Source organism: Ostrinia nubilalis, chromosome 15 (assembly GCF_963855985.1).
Source record: "Ostrinia nubilalis chromosome 15, ilOstNubi1.1, whole genome shotgun sequence".
Taxonomy (NCBI): domain Eukaryota; kingdom Metazoa; phylum Arthropoda; class Insecta; order Lepidoptera; family Crambidae; genus Ostrinia; species Ostrinia nubilalis.
Window position 1 is genome coordinate 4,323,285 of NC_087102.1, and position 17,736 is coordinate 4,341,020.

General features: G+C 35.4%; 1 protein-coding gene across 7 annotated transcripts in view; it reads right to left on the bottom strand.

The window, feature by feature from the left end:
- LOC135078795 (NAD kinase-like) overlaps window positions 1-17,736 on the bottom strand; it is a 44,873-nt gene that overhangs the window by 13,592 nt on the left and 13,545 nt on the right. For 5 of the 7 annotated variants that reach the window (XM_063973347.1, XM_063973350.1, XM_063973349.1 and 2 more), the window contains one exon: window positions 581-664. In XM_063973347.1, the coding sequence (XP_063829417.1) occupies window positions 581-664 (84 nt within the window). Of the gene's footprint in view, window positions 1-580; window positions 665-1,057; window positions 1,136-3,509; window positions 3,844-17,736 lie in introns of those variants that run through there. The other 2 variants (XM_063973348.1, XM_063973351.1) reach the window with 2 other exon arrangements.

The window sequence follows — 17,736 nt, forward strand, 5'->3', positions numbered from 1 at the left end:
AACCCTATTTTAGTTGTTAAATAAATGAAAAAAATACTTGGAGTGGTAACTTAGCTTTAACATTTTTAATTTTCCATATTACCTAGGTGTTTCCCCAATAATATCTGGAGACGTCCATTTTGAGCCTTTACATCAACAAAAGGCACATTAAGATGGGTGGAAAGGCCTTGTTGCCTAAATATCGAAAAGTGGCCTGTTAATTTGAATTAGCGACTGTTATTTTAGATCCAATGACAATAATATACAAAAGTATTCACGCGATAAGTCATCACGACATTTGAATCGTAAAACGTGACGGTTTAATTGAAACGTTACCGATTCGAATTTAAAAATAGACTATAATGACTTAACTCTATAGTGATTTTTTGGAGTAATCATCAACATTTCAGCTATAGGACGTCCACTGCTGAACATAGGCCTCCCCCAATGCTTTCCACGTTGATCGATTGGTAGCGGCCTGCGTCCAGCGCTTCCCTGCTACCTTTACGATGTCGTCGGTCCACCTTGTAGGTGGACGTCCCACGCTGCGTTTTGGAGTAAAACAGGTAAAATCTATTATAAATAAAGAAAAGTTACTCACATTACCATTGCCGAGTTTTTCATTATCCTGCCGCATGGTCCGAACTGTTGTATAGGCGAGGGGGCGTTCAGAGATCTAGTTCTCCTGAAACAATAAACAATCACATGTTACTGACACCATTTTGACTAAAAACATCACCTTGTGAGACTAACCGACAAACTTTTTCGAGTTCTTAGTAACACCGAATGTGCTTCCAGATAAGGAACTTCGATATGCGCGATTTTTTAAATATCGCTAAAGTTTCAGTTCCTCTGGAGGCACATCCGGCGAATCTTCCAAATTGCCCTCGTACATGTCTCGGCGTTAATGACTACAAGGTTTTAGTTAGCTACTTGTGTGGTACATCCGGGCTTTCGAAGATAAACTCGCACAGGTATTTAAAGTACCAGAAAACTATTCATTGAAAAAACTCGTAGGTTCACTACGAGAAAATACGAAGAGTCACGGACAAATTACGCTGATTCACCGTCATTATACCTGAACGTATTCCATGGCGATGTCCAAAGACAAACCGTGTTATGTAGTGTATCACTTGTCCACATCCAAACAATGTACTGCAGGGAAACGCTATTTTGATTTATTTAATAACGTATTCGTCATTATACTATAAACAGGGTGATACTGTTTTCAAATTTTCGGACTGTAGTCTTATCTTTTTAGCAATGCAAGAACATTGACAGGATAAATATTATGCCAGGAAATGTAATTCTATAACCTCTTTGGTTTTAGTTTCATCTAGTCCATAAGTTTATTAAACTAGGTCCACTTTCACTGTTTAGTTTTCCCTAGGTTCAAAAATAATTGTCTCTATCAACTTAAGTCAAATAGAACTGTTAGTTTTAATGCAGAGTTAAAATAATCTTAAAAAGATCTTTCTGCTTCGCTTCAACGATTAATAATTGAGATTGTTATTATTGTTTTCCTGCGTTTCTAATATTACTGCGTCGGCGCATTCATACGATCAACAACTTAGTTTTTTTTAATAACATGAATACATTTTTTCAAGTTATTCAAAATTTTGTTCGAAATGCGACTCTTAGGCTGGCTTGCACCATCTTACTTTAACTTTGACAAACGTCAAAAATCTGTCAATCTCCATACAAAAAACACCGGTTATCGTTGTATTTACAGTTAAAGTTAGGTGGTGCAATGTGCAAAAAATGTCAGCCTTAGCGCTACAAATTTTTAACAGTGTCTTTCTAAATGAAGCACCCTGACTAGTGAAGAATTAAAATACAATGCGATGGAACAAGAACCTGACATTAACCTGACGACCTTGCAAATGAGTCGTACAACAGTTTCTGAATGTTGTCTATATGACATGATATCGAAAAACTTTATAAAAACGGAAATCACTGCTTAAGTACGGTTGTTATCGTCTACTGAGGCCCATTGTTATGGAGGATGAATCATTAGGAAGGTACTTAGTGAGTACCTACTTGTACAGTGTTGTGATACCATAAATAAAGAAAATAAACAGAAATAATTGATTGATTCATCAATGGTTCGATTTCAGAAAAGTTTGTCAGTAAAAAGCTTAGTGAAGGATTTTTTTCAAACTTTCTGCTTGGAAAATCGTATTCACCAAGTAAAGTCACGTTCGTCCGGTGAATCGTTCAATTTTCATCTTCAAAAGAAATATCTTTACTATCAATCGAGCAGAAACTTTAGTAGGTACGACTTTTCACTTGACATGATGTGACACTGTTAGCATGACCCTAGAACATTTTTACAAGTGCCTCTGAGTTATGACGTCATAGCACGTTAAGTTTATATTATTATCTCGGTCCAAAAATCTTGCGCGGTTCTTCGTGCTCCGTTCCCACTGCCCATTGCAAAAAAATTGCTCAGTTGCTGAGTCATCATTTTCATTGCCTATGCCTTCATTCTTTGCATCCAGTAATCCAGTTGCATGTATTTAGGCTATGACTTCTCTTATTTTGAAATATTTTGTACACACAGAACACTTAACAAAAAATATTTTAGATACTCGTAATAGTGGCTTGATCTTTCTAAGCATTGTTTTCTTTTGTAGTTAGTAAATATAGGTAAATAATATTATGAATGCCCTCAATAATACATTTTTAAAATTAAAAGTCCTTATAATGATATAATGGTAGTTTGTTTTCAGGAAATGTTGTAATGTTGTAACTAGTTGAAAAATAAAGCACTACCACTGTATCAGGTTGTGCCGAAATTGGAATACATTAACATAATTTTATAATTAACTTTCATCCGTAAATAAATTTTTAAATAAAGCACTTATTTACACAAGATAGGGAAGTCCATTGGAATTCAGTTTTTTTTTTATCAAAACAGGAATGTAAGATGCAAGTGTTACAATAATAAGGTAAATAACATATAACGTCATATTTGGAGTCATTTTTTATTTATTTATTTCTCGCTTTTTATTGGACTCACTGACCTTTGTTTCTCAACTAATAATAATCTGATAATCTTTAACTTTGTTTTTTTCCTGTTACTTTAAGTCGGTTCAAAATAAGAGCATAACTATTAAAGTAAGACTTATTTTTTGTATGCTACTTGTATTATATAAGCTGTATGTTTTCCTAATAAAATAAATAAATAAATAACTCCCGCATTTGGTTCCAGCAATTCATTGGTATTTGAACCCGACACTGCACTGGACATTGTACCCAGGCTCGCGAACCACCACGCCATCGCGCTATTCACATACATTCATTAGTGTCCGTTTTAACGCTACGTTACTTTACCTACTTTTTTAATTGCAATTGTGGCAAAATCAGCAACAATAGTGATTCGGTTAGCAGTGCGTGTTTTTATTGACCGAGATAAACAATGTTTTTGTTATGTTTGGGAACTGTTTGTTATTCGAAACTTATAAATTAAAAAGTTTTGGGTTGATAGTTTGTTCGCGAACGGCAATCTTAACATAAGCATAATCTACCTTCGATCAAAATATTCCTCTTTAGCCCTTACAAGCTCCGTCTTCCCGGACTCGCAAGAGAACTGCCTCCGCAACATTGTTTAAGTTAATCACATGCACGAAACACACATTTTTATTCACATCCACGATCTAACTGCCGATTTGAACGCGTAAACATTTTTCTACGCGCATCCACGAAGGTTACACTGCCGGAACTTGACGCACTATTAACGTTTGATTGCTAACACTCGATTATAATCGAGTGAAGCATTATTGAAGATTACACGTGAAATAATAGGGGGGGTACTCGAATAGCGAGCGCGGAAGACGCGCAAGCGACTGACGCGAGCGCACTCCGAAGCCTCCGATCGTCTCGAGTCACTCGAGTGACAGTCGCGACCTTGATGTGAACACGCCGGGCAAGATTACAAATCTGACAGTAGTGACAGTTCGCGGCGGGGACGATCTTATCAGTATCGACGTTCCTTGTCTGTGAGGCGCTTGGATTTGTTTATGCGGGTCACCAACCTCCTCTTGCGCTGGCGCACATCATGAACGGTTGCCCTTTGTTTTGCTGTCGATAAATTGAAAACGTTTCACAATATTTTCTTTTTGCGTAAACAATGTTCATCCACTGTGCTTAACTCGACTACTGTGTCAGTTTATTTAGATAAAAAACTTAATGAAGAGTTGTTTACGAATCCAATCTGAATCGACATTGACCGATATAAGCGACAGTCCATGATGGCTGACCGTGTTTACTGGTCGAGTTGACACATTCAAACCAGCAGAAGGTAGATACGATAATTCCAAGGTAGCAGAATTTTAAGTTTACTTCTAACTCATGGAGCTTTTAATTCGTCCAATGATAATTTCTAATTTATTGTTGATTTATGTGCGTCCTACTAATGATGATGATTAATGATCAAACAAAATTTCAATAATTAAACGAATAGGTATGTAATTGGAATAGTATCTATGACACTATTTTGTTTAAATCTCTAGATAAAAAAAAAAACTCTAATGACTCTACATTTTCACCAAGAATAACATCGTTTTCGCGAGAAGAGCCTCGTTCTTCGTAGGTAAGAAAAATGTCTAAATTCTTAGTAGTTACCATCGATGCTGTAAGAATGGGCCATGGGCCGGGGGCAGGCGCTAGCGAGGTGTCAGCTCGCAGCATTGACCGACATAGCGCATCGCCGCGATTTCAAAACTGATCGCTTTGACGCGATCGCTACTGGCTAGCCTTCGTGGGTCCGACCTTCCACTAAGTTGAGTATTGTAACGTCTGCAATTGTTTTTTTTATTTTTATTCAACTGCATAAACCTAGGCAGGTATTTGAGCGCAGTCTCACCTCATGTTAAGATGCAGTCTAACGCTTAGAATCTAGGGTGGGGGGAATCATTTAATTCCTTCCCGAGTTCCCTATGAATTCTTGTCTAATTTTTTCTTCGTTCTCTATCTTTCTAACCGTTCATGTGCACCTTAATGAGCTTGGACATCAGCCATGTAGAAGTACCCCTTAAAAAATTGAAGGTAGTTAAGTTACCTGAATATGAACTTGATATTCGGTACTATGAGAAAAGTGAGTATGATTGTCATATTATTTTCCAGAATTATTTGAATTTACAACAATCAGTAACTAGGTAACCTTACAAAACATTGTTCTTTCAATGGCACGACTTCCACAAATGTGGAAAAGTAAGTTATTAGACTCTTGATTTGGTAACAATTCTAGTTTTTATCTTACAAAGATGAAAATATAACTAGTTTTTGAGAAAATTGCGATGTTTCGCAATACTCTACGATCCAAGTGCGATTGTTAGGCTGTTACGACTGCGTTACTTATGTTATGTGACTTACGTAATCTTTTTGTTTGTGACTTACTGACTTCTGTACACTCAGAAGCATAATTTGTCTCACAAATTCTAAAATTTTACTCTCTTTCGTATTCACCTCAAAGATTCGAAGTGTAGAGTCGTTTTTGAATTTGTATGTCATATTACCTTTAGCAGTATCATTGGTTGTATTAGTAGGCTTAGTTTCTAAGTCCATTTCATCTCTGTAAACGTTAGATTAGATCATTAGATAGACAATATTATTTGTTGTCAGAAAATCCTTTGGAGAAATAAGTAGTCATAGAAGATAAGTTAAATTCGTTACTGACAGTCCTAAAGTAGGTATCTTGTGCCATAACATTATAACCATGACACTGCATATTTTCTCCTCGTATGATTTCCTTGAAACACTAGTATCAAAATGAGTATAGAATAGTTAAGCACTTGTTAAAGAACCAATACTGCCCAGGATCAGCCAACATTTTATCTTCCTTCTCTAACTTCTAAGCATGAAAGTGAAAACACACTGCTGTGTTATTTTCGTTTTCAATTTCGTTAGCAACATAATAAGTAGGTCGTATAGCTGACCTGGCAGTTCATTAATCCGTTATCAATAAAACACGAGGATAGCCGGTGAACACCGTGTGCATATCGTGATATGCTCTAGTCATGACAAAAGCGGGGTTTATCTAACAGTTGTGATAACGAATAATAACGGCCATTCTCAGATGAGCTAGTTTTTGCGTGTCCGGGCTGTTAAATCGTTAAAAATGACAAAATAGAGACATGCAAGTATTTTTATATGTTACTTAACAACCCTATCCAGTTGTGCATTAAATCATAGGCCTCTATTTTAAGTATTTGTGTCTAAATTAATTTCACGAACCTCTGTTCTCTAATTACCGTTACGCGTCCGCACACCGACTTAATGTTAAAAGTTGGCTGTAATTTTTATGTCGTAAAGATTTGGTTTACTCCATTCAACATTTTAAAGAGTATAAAAGATTATCTTATGCATAGCAAAATATCTATTTAATAGAACCATTCTGTAAATAATTAGAATTAAAAAACTACTTGTCCGAGGGAAAATCCTAATTCCCGTGACGTTTTTTGTTTTTGGGCACACAAGCCTAAATAATAATATTTGACACATCATTTACGCGTGCGGCGCGAGCCCTTAGTTCTATGACCTGTAAGCAAGTAGACGTCTATTGCGTTGGCGTACCGTCGATGAATTGCGTAAAAGTATAATTACCATATCTTTGGTTTTCAATTTTTCTATTTACCATGTCCTTATTTTTAAACTAGAATTTTGAAGGTAGATCCACGTTGTTGATTTAAATAGAATCAGTACTTTGGCCTCCATACGTTATAGTAAGACAGTATTTGCATACCCTGCAGATTTTGGAAATTTTGAAGAAAAACTATCGTTTTCTAATTTCCATGTACTAATTACCATATATTTATAATCACCGTTGTATGCAGTTATTACCTACATGCATGCATTAAATTGCACTCACGATTGAATAAGTATGATTATAAAATACCTAGACTTTCGCATTACAACTTTACGGACTTTTCTTCCAATCTGACATCAAAATTTTGAAAAGCTTTCGTTAGAGTTACCTCGAAATAGATTCGATTTCATGACGAATGTTCAGCTTCAGTTGCTGCATGGTTGTTGGATTTTAGAGTATATTTTAACCCCTAAGGTAACCCCACAAAGAGAAGTTAGCTGGAGTGAAATCGGAGCGTCCTGATGGCCAGGAGATGTCACCCCTGCGTGAAACATGTCTCGTACCAGTTATTTATGTTTAATATTAATTTCATTGATAATGTTAAATCATTAATTAATTCTAATATAATACCATTAAAATCTATCCATGTTAACTTTGCCCTAAGAAGATGTGATGGTCCAACAGTAACACTTACCTGACGTGATCACATTAAGAACAAAAGGGAACAAATGAACAGACAATGGGCCTTTTCAAGACGAGAGTGTTTAGGCACTTTGTACCATCCTAGACTGCATCCTACCTGCTTTGTTATGCATGCATAGAAAAAAAACTTCGTGATATGCAATGGATACTGGGCAGAAGAAGCTTGGAGAACAAACTAAATACAAATGCATCCTAAGACCCATGTAGACATTTATGGCATCGGTTTACAAAGTCCACTGAAATGATACCAAACGTCAAAGAGGGTGTAGAAAATTCCTGTAAAGCTTACAAACAAAGACTAGACCGTCATGAAATCTATTTGCTGCATCCCTTCTAAATTCTGAGAATTCTGCATTCAGGCTCAGGAGAAAGCGAATAGCATCAATCTGAAAACTTATTGTAAAAGAATCGAGGTGACAAATCATGGGATATACAGAGCTGGAACTGTCATTATTACAAATTCAATTTAATCTGATAATGGGTAATGGCTGATCACAGATAGATTAAAAAGAGGAAAAAGACACTTATATTTATTAATACATTTTTCGATATAATATGCATTACCGAAAAGTCAAATTTGTGAAACCTCCTGATCCATTATCTGTATCCATCGTTTGTACCACATTTAAAGCAAATAAATGATGATATTTTAGATTCTGATTCAGCTAAATGCTCTCATTTCAAATGTGACACATAGCCCCTTCTTGCTGAAACTAAGTGTTCCTGTTATAGCCTCGATTCTTGCAGTATACTGAAAATATAATACAATAAATAATAGAAATTAGTGTTTTTCTTTTTGCAAAGGGTTATTAAGAGTATCTACAGCCTTTTATATGACGCTATGTATTTGTGTACAAATTTATCAATGCAAGATGTTTTTTTTTTTGCTATTTTACACATCTTTTCTAATTACCGTTAGATTAAGTATTAGCCTTATCTAATTACCGTGACCATAAAATTTTTGGGTCTCATTTACGCGAAAACCGCTTTGAATAATTTGACGCCTTTACGATTGTTAAATTCGTACTTTTCATGTGTTTTATATTTAAATGAGTTTAAGTCAATTAAGCCAAATTTCAAAAATAATATGGTAATTAGGCTGAGAACGCCTAATCGTGAGAATGACCGATAACAATATTACAGAAAAAGGTCACAAACACAAGCAAATCAAAATATTTACTGTTATGTCACGCAAGCAACCCATTTAAAGAAATACTTCGCATATTTATCTACAATTTCATTTAATTTAATGCAATGTGAACCTTTATACTAAGTCTTCTGCAAATAAGCTATTATCATTATTCACTATTATTATCATTTTAAAGAGGACAGATTTGATTATTCGTTTGTTTGTATTGAATAGGCTCCGAAACAACTCGACCGATTTGAAAATTATTTAATCATTAGAACTAATTCTAAATTATTTCTAATGAACATAGGTGGTACGAAGTACGCTGGACTTATGGTATGGAATATGTTTCGAACTGTTAAGGAAAATACTAATTATTATATACTAAATATAACAATACTACATTAATAGTAGGTACATGCACGTGAATGACGTAAATACAACCTGCCATGGCTATTAAACAAGTCGTAATTATTTGTATTGTATTAGAGAACATCATAAGTGTCATCAAGAGATGATGAACAGTATCTACTCGTAGTATCTGTGTAGATTACACTGATAGGAAACGGAATACTGATACATAGAAATATTTCCGTTTGTCAATCACTTTAAAAATATTAGACGACACTAAAAATAACATTTTATCCTCAATTGAAAGAGACAATAAACTGCATAGTCCAAACTGGAGAAGCAAACAAAATGCACAAAAGTAATTTGAAACGAAAAACTTTCAGTAGCAATCAAGGAATTACAGAATAAATTGTCTGCGAAAATCATGAAGGTATGTAACAGGAAATTAAAATAATTAAACATTGAACATGGATGTTTTAGATAATGTTCAATAATCTGGGGGCACGGCAGTGCCCCCGCCAAGTCGAGCGCGAAGCAAACACTGCCGTACCATCTTTACTGGAACCATTTCGCCGCATTTTCAGGCGCCTATTTGAGAACCTCTGGATAAGACCAGAACGTAGAAATTTTCGTCATCTAGTAAGCTATAATCACATACTTAAAATCCAAAATTTCAAGTCTGTAGGTCATTTAGTTCCGAAGTTAAGCGACAGCAAAGTTTCGCATTTATGACACTCACTCACTCACTCACTGATGATCATCAAAATGGAACTAGTACTTCCCATAAACTCAGAGAGCTGAAATTTGGTACAGAGTTAGGGTTTAATGGCCACTTAAAGGGAAAACTATAAAAACTAGTAAAATCGAAGATCTGGAGTAACACCACATTCACTACTAGCGCTATACCGACACCGTGGTGTTTGCCTGTACCGCTCACCGCTAGATGGCGCTAGCACTTTGAGCGTCGATTTTCTGCACCGTGGTGTCCAGATTTTTTTCTTTTCTAGACCCCCCCGTCGATTAAGTTGAATGAACTTTAATGTTGTGTAATTTTCATTTCGTTGATTTCCTTTATTATATCGTAAAGTTAGCTAAGGTCCATTTTAAAGGTCGTTGAGTTTATTTGTGTTTAATATCGTAAAAAAATGACAATAATATTATAAGGCGACGACGTTAAATAATTATGCCACTTTCTACAAAAAGAAGTGAAATCCCACCAAAAACATTCTGTAAAAAACTAGCCAAGTCTCGATGGAGCTGCTTGTTTATCTCTAAAAAGTAATGAAATCTAGACAAAGTCGTGCCAAGTCTATGGTTCCTTACTGCGATTTCTTTATTATTATAGTTAATGTTGTGTGACTTGGCCGTTGAACAATCTTTATTAAGATAATCATACAAAAGTATTATTGAAATACCCAGCTTTATTAAGCCTACATTGACTTGATTTTACACCATAAAAGAATATTTAGACGATAAAATTCATTAGCAATGTACCTAAACTATAATTTTCTATCTATGATAAAAAGAAGCCTCCTTCTCTTATAAATTTTTAGTTTGCAGCGCCCAACAGGGTCCTTAATGATCTCCAAATATAACTATGTAACAACTAAATGTACTATTAAGGAAGCAATAAACGTATTGAGTATTGAGTATTGACTGGTTATTGAATCAACGTTTTCAAAGTGCAATTTTCCATCGTCAATGGGTAGCGGTTCTGGCGACAGATTGGTGCAATGGTGTCATGGAGCACCTGGTTTTGTACCCTTCAACGGCCAAGTCACACAACATTAACTATAATAATAAAGAAATCGCAGTAAGGAACCATAGACTTGGCACGACTTTGTCTAGATTTCATTACTTTTTAGAGATAAACAAGCAGCTCCATCGAGACTTGGCTAGTTTTTTACAGAATGTTTTTGGTGGGATATAATTTTACAAAATCTATTTATACGAGTACAAGAGTTTCTAATAAATTACGTAGATACCTAAGCGATAACAAACGTACAAATTTAATTTTCGCGTTTTAAAGTGGTTCTCATTTTGCAATTCATGATTGCACATAAATAAATTTTAATATGCACTTGATAACATAATCATCCATTGGCGAATCTTTATAAGGACACAATATTGCTAGTGTTCGGTTGTTTGGGGTCCAAAGTACGAGGTCCTTACCGCAAGGTGACAGACAGTAAGTAGGTTTAATTTAAGCATAAGTGCACCTTCCTTGGCCAATAGGTAATAAATTAAGAGTGAATAGGCACTTACAGGGCAGATATTATGTACCATCCTAGACTGCATCCCACTTAACATCAGGTGCGACTGTGGTCAAATAACTGCCTTGTTATGCATAAGAAAATAATACACCATCCCTTGGGCACCAAATAGAAAGAAAAAAAAAACCTTTATGTTTAATTCGGTTGACGAGACAAAGTCACAATATGTTTGATAGATTGATAGATTTTTTTAATCCACATCGAGGAAGCTCTTAGCCTGCAACTCCTCACCTGATGGAAAGTGATGATCAGGACTACGGTGGAAACGAGCTTCACCCGGAATCATTAACGAAAGAGGAATTCGTTCTTTCGGATGAACTTCTCTTACTCTACATCTGTAAGATAGGCTGAAGATGATGCATGAAGAGAGATATATTCATAGTTCATGTATATTAAACTGAATACAGTTCAATTTTATGAGAAAGCAAACATATATCACTCACGGTGGTAGTATATTCTCGACTATGCTTATCTAGAATCGTAGGAGCCGTGTACGTATAGTGTATTATTATAAATCACTCGAATGGTTTGTGTTGGAGTTGTGACAGATGTGACCCAGTGCAGCCTTATCACGTCAAAGATAACTTTAATAACCTCTCACAAGATTGTATAAACCTACCATAGACTGAGAGTACCTACGTAACTGACCTTTTAGTAGTCATTGAACATGCTCATGGTGTCATAGTTTTTCAGAACTGAAACTGAGATAGTCACACATGAACAGGAGATAGGGAGCTTGATGGGGCAATCATGAAAATCTAAGAGAACTGTGATCTCATGGGATCCAATGAATTGAACCAGAAGATGAGGAAGATTGGTCTGCTGAAATGTGAAAAAAAAAACAGAAAAGACTAGCTTTCGATTTATAACGAAGGTAATAAATATTACAGCCTGGCATTTAGGAGATGACCTTTCCTTAAATTGGTTGGATATCTCGAGAATATATCCCTTGCCCGCAAACTTTCTCACGATTGATCAAAAAGTCACAGAAAGTGAATTTGTACAATTTATGATCAAACAGGGTCCTACGGATTACCTCGATTGGTGTTCGTATGCGTGTTGTAATAAAGGCGGGTTTAGCTTGCGAGTGCGGAGTTAAGGCTGTACCACAGTCCACATAACTTTCACTATCTACTTGGGGGCAATGTGCGTCACAGACGCATTGGGAGGTTGGTGCAACAATAGTCAGCGCGTGTAAGTCCAATTTTGGGGTAATAAATAAATATAAAAAGTATAATTATGCATTAAAATGTAAATGGGACATAGATACGAGTACCTAGGTATAGCAGGTATTTGGTTAAAGTTAAGCTGAGTCACCAGCGCGTTTTTCCCTACACAATCAACAAAACATATCAACATTCAACATTTTTTGTAGGCAATTCGGTTGGATGTTGACATGTTCTTGTTAATCGTGTTTGTGTAGGTCAAAACGCGCTGGAAACCCGGCTTTATTAATCGATGTAAGTTGGATTCAATGAGTAGGTAAGTAGTAACTAAAATAAACTAATAAATATTACATATTATTCAATTAAAACTTTGTAATCAGCTGATATTATTTTTGTTATAATTATAAAGCAATATTGAATGAACATCTATTGTTTCGCAAATAAACAAGATTGTATTACCTAACACACAAACAGGCAGACATTGATAAACTTTGTACATACTTTGTTTTTAGCGTTAAAATAATAATTTCACGCCAGAAGGTTTTTACTTATTCAGTCAAAACAAAACATTTTTATCAATAAAATAAAGCCAGACACGTAAAATTGCCATGACAACCGAGGCATAAACATAAACCTTTACTGGACGGAGGTAATGGAATAAAATGTTATTATACATATTGTAACATTTACCGGATTTTTATAGGATACCTACCTAGGATGGTATGCAAGTTTGTTATCAAGCAATAGGATTCAATATAGAGGAACATTAATTTCTATCCAGCTAAAAACGGCCAGTCTGTATAGTAATAATTTTAGGTAGACATATTTTTCGCGTTAGAAAACTGAAAATTAGAAAATACATTCGTGTCCAATTACGGCCTATTACATTTCCAGGCTTAGAAATAGTTTAGAATTATAAAATTTTCACTTTATTTTGACGATCAAAAGTTATTCATCGATTGAAACTGCGTAGGGAAACGATTTAAAAGTAAAATAATTAAAAAATAGAGTCGCAAAATGAAATAAAACTTTATTCACCTACAATACAATCTACTAGTACTAGTAGGTAGTACGAGTATATTATGTAATAGAGCATAGCCAATGTATTTATGGCATAGGTGTCTAAACGTTTTATGTCCTGATGACCACAATAGGATCTAGTCGGCCATTGATTGATTCACAATGAATCAGTTACACATGGCAGCTGGACAAGGCAGCATTATAATGGATGGTGCGTTGCTGTGCCAAAATTATCTATACTTATAATAAATCTGTAGAGAGGTCAATTCTGTACATGAAATATATTTTCAAAATAACTATCAGGGGGTGATTAGTGATCGATACTGATGCCAAAAATGCAATCAGTAAAATTTTTGTCTGTCTGTCTGTCTGTCTGTCTGTCTGTCTGTCTGTATGTTCCTTATAGAAACAAAAACTACTCGACGGATTTTAACGAAACTTGGTACAATTATTCTTCATACTCCTGGGCAGGTTATAGGATACTTAGGAATTCCCACGGGAACGGGCATTAGCGGGAAAATCCTTTTGTATGAAAAATCTAAACCGCTTAAGTTGGACGCTTGAAATTTGGCAAGCAGGTACCTTAGTAAACTTAAAGCTTAGTTATAACAGGATATTGCAAAATTCCTACGGGAACGGGAATTAGCAAGAAAAAACATTTGTATGAAAAAATCTAAGCCACGTAACATAGACGCTTGAAATTTGGCATGCAGGTACCTTAGTAAATTTAAAGCTTAGTTACAACAGGATATTGCAAAATTCTCACGGGAACGGGAGTTAGCGGGTAAAAACATTTGTATGAAAAAATCTAAACCGCGTAAGTTAGACGCTTAAAATTTGGCATGCAGGTACCTTAGTAAACTTAAAGCTTAGTTACAACAGGATATTGCAAAATTCCCACGGGAACTGGAATTAGCGGGAAATTCCTTTTGTATGACTGACTCATTGACATACCCACGCACAGCCTAAACGGCTAAACGTAGGCACTTGAACTTTATAAGGGACGTAGCTTAGGTACCGTAGAGGTGCACTAAGAAAGGAATTCCCGAAATTCCCACAGGAACATGAATTACCGGGAAAATCCTTTTGTATGAAAAATCTAAACAGCTTAAGTTAGACGCTTGAAATTTGGCATGCAGGTCCCTTAGTGAACTTAAAGCTTAGTTACAACAGGATATTGCGAAATTCCAACGGGAACGGGAGTTAGCGGGAAAAAACATTTGTATGAAAAAATCTAAACCGCGTAAGATAGATGAAGGGGGTAAAACGGGATCCACGTGTACGAAGTCGCGGGCGGCCGCTAGTAAACAATAACAATCTATGTACATCCAGAGATAAAAGTAGATGATTATTCCAGCGCAAATTGTTCCAAAAAAGGTAATTAGCAGCAGATTTAATGACTAACTAGACATCTAAGTCCTGAGAAAATCTACAGAAATCTGGTGAGATTTACGAGAATGCTTTAAACACAAAAGGATTTGTGAATTTTAGAAAGCAGCCACAAACACACAATGATCCAGACGTACGAGAATTTCACTCGATTATAATATTCAATGCTTTCTAGACTAATTGTATGAACTGGGCTGGAACATATGCAAATGATTGTTTTGCTTTAATTTTGGAAAATTCAGTTTTACTGAATTCTCTGTTAATGTTGTGCGACTTGCAATTTCAAGTCAAAATACAATGGATGAATGAAGCAGCAATAATATCGAAAAATATCCACAAAGTAGAAAGTTCAATTCTGGCAGCAAGAGAAACCGCGGGTTTTGGTTAGTCACAAAACAAACAAGTAAAGGTCGGCTCATGATACAGCCATGCATTAATGAAGTCGGCATGACCAGAGCCAGGCTATCTGTTGAATAACTCATGTGCACACCAAACGCTCGGCGTAGACACGCAAGACGTAATGTTAGGCAGTCTCTATCGATTACTGCAGTACTTGGATGGGATATAAAATCACTTGATGAAACAATAGTAATTATTTTTAAACATGACTAATTCAACCAATCAGTAATTTTAATTTCAAATCTAGCTATCTAGGTAGAGTCTGTCAAGTAGGGACTAGGGACACTTGTAGATCCATAAACACACATGCAATTCATGCATCACCTAGTTCTTAGAGCAATGCTATAGCTAGTAGAACACGGAAAGATCATGAAATTGAATTGTAAGTACTCGTATGTAAACAGTAACTAAAAGTTCCAGAAATTTAAAATCTTCACTACAATGCTACATTATATCAAACCTGATGAACTTGCTTCGTGAGTTCCTGATAATGCCTGAACTCGGATAAAAACAGTTTTATTATCGCTGAGATAATAATTGAGAAGTAATGGAACTACTTAATATGTATCATAGTTATTACAAATTCTAGCATCAAGAGTCGTATCTCAAATTAAATTATAAATAACTTGAAAAAATCGAACTGCCTAAGGCGGGAATCGAATCGAATAAGACAGTTCGGTCTTTTCAAGTTATTTATAATTTAATAATGTATCAGTTCAAAAACCAGTAATGAAAGTAAGAAATCCTGAAAGATCGTTGATTAACATTGTATTATGCAAAATGAATGTTTGCAATCAATGCGCACGAGCATTGTGCAACACGCGCCGGGTGCGAAATTAGAGCGAAAACACAGTTTTTTTTACATAAATATTTGATTATATCACAGACAATTTGTAAAACAATTTTATCATATTTTTAATGGCAAGCAACGCCTTGGAAAAAGATCTGGTTTTGCTCATGTCAATGTACGGTATAAGCCCATTCCGCCGGACGTTTGATTACAAAATCTTTATAACTTTATTCATAAATGCTATAATAACCAACTTTCTAATAAACTCAATTTAAAATTAATAACTAACATCCCTACTAAACGTGTATCAATCTTATTAATCAATAAATACCTAGCCAAGTTAGAATCTAGCCGCAGCTAAAACGTGTAGAACCAGATTCCCTGCGCAGTGCCATGCCATTACTGATGGAACTGGTCATACTAAAACAGACTTAATTATTGCATTTTCCTATGCATTTCAATGTGGGAAAGTCGAACTGACTGGAAGTTTCTAAGAACCTTTTGACACGCTCGAGCGTTGATTGACCAGCTTTCAGCCAATTATATCTACCTAGATTTTTTCTAAGGTTCCGTCTAACTGCCACTTGTTTACAATGTGGAAAAATCTTTTTCATTCGGTAGATGCAAAGCATGACAAAGAATACCAGTACCCTAAAAAATTTTCCGACTTTCATGAGATTTTCCTGAAAACAATATTAAAGGTATCATTTAGATGGATTTTCCAGCTGAGGATAGACCAATTATTTGAAAACCAGGTGATACTTTTTGTAACGATGCATGTAAATTGAAATGTTGTTGGTAAATCTTTAACAATAAATAAATACTTGAAAGCTCACATACCCACTTTGCTAGCGAACACTGTTCCAAGAAGACAGTCAAATTCAAAATATCTTTATTTGTAATAGACTAAAATGACTAAATAGTAGGTACAAATCGTCAAATATTTTGCTCAGGGGGTAGCCCCTAGGCTACTACCCCTGTTTTCTAATACCTATATCATAACCCGTATACAGTATAAACGACATATCAGGTCTTTTATAGCAGAGCATTTATGTAGAGCGCAGTATTTACGTATGAGAGAGATTGATTAATTCTAAGCAGAAACAAAAGGCATTCAAAACTGCTTATTAGCCGGAGCCGAATGGAGGTAAGATTTCGAAATAGCATTTCCTTTGAATATTCAGATAAAAGTAATGATTAGAGCCGTAATGGGCAATTTGTGCGAAGGTTGCAGTCGCGCACCGAGAGCTATCTGGGTCGTCACAAATGTGTTTACGGAGATATAGGGTAACCTGAGAGAAACCTTATGCATGCAGCGACAGACAGCAGACCACCGCAAAACTGGTGGCTTATTTTTTTCTTTAAAAGGAAAACTATCTCTTAAAGATCAATAAGTGCGGTCATCGGAAAAATACTACATGTAGAGAGGTTTACCTTTGAGACTTTTAGTAAATATATTTTTGTTCTTTAAACTTGTCATAAATTGGGGAAGATTTAAGTTTACGCAACTCTACCAGAATATTAATTAGATAATACATTTTCTCTCTCGCACAGGGGGTTGTACTCGTACCATGGTAATTACTAATTAAACAACGGATAAACATACGTAAAATACATTTGCCTCGTAGGAAAAGATTTCAGACAACAATAACTGATGTATTTATAAAAATATAATGTTATTTATACAGGACTACAGAAGTTAATAATAGAGACCTAAATGTCAATACAACGGTTTGCAAACGACAGGTCAAAAACAAGTCTAGCTGGATGCAAGTTGCTAAACCATGTTAGTGAGACTGGACCATTAACGGCATTTCGTATGGTGACTCATCCATTTGAAATGCCATTTTATATCTCATTCCGCATCTTGTTTATTTATGTCTATTTTAACCGGGTAAAGTGGACAATTTATAAAAAAATTGCCACAAAATAGAGAAATTGATTTTGCA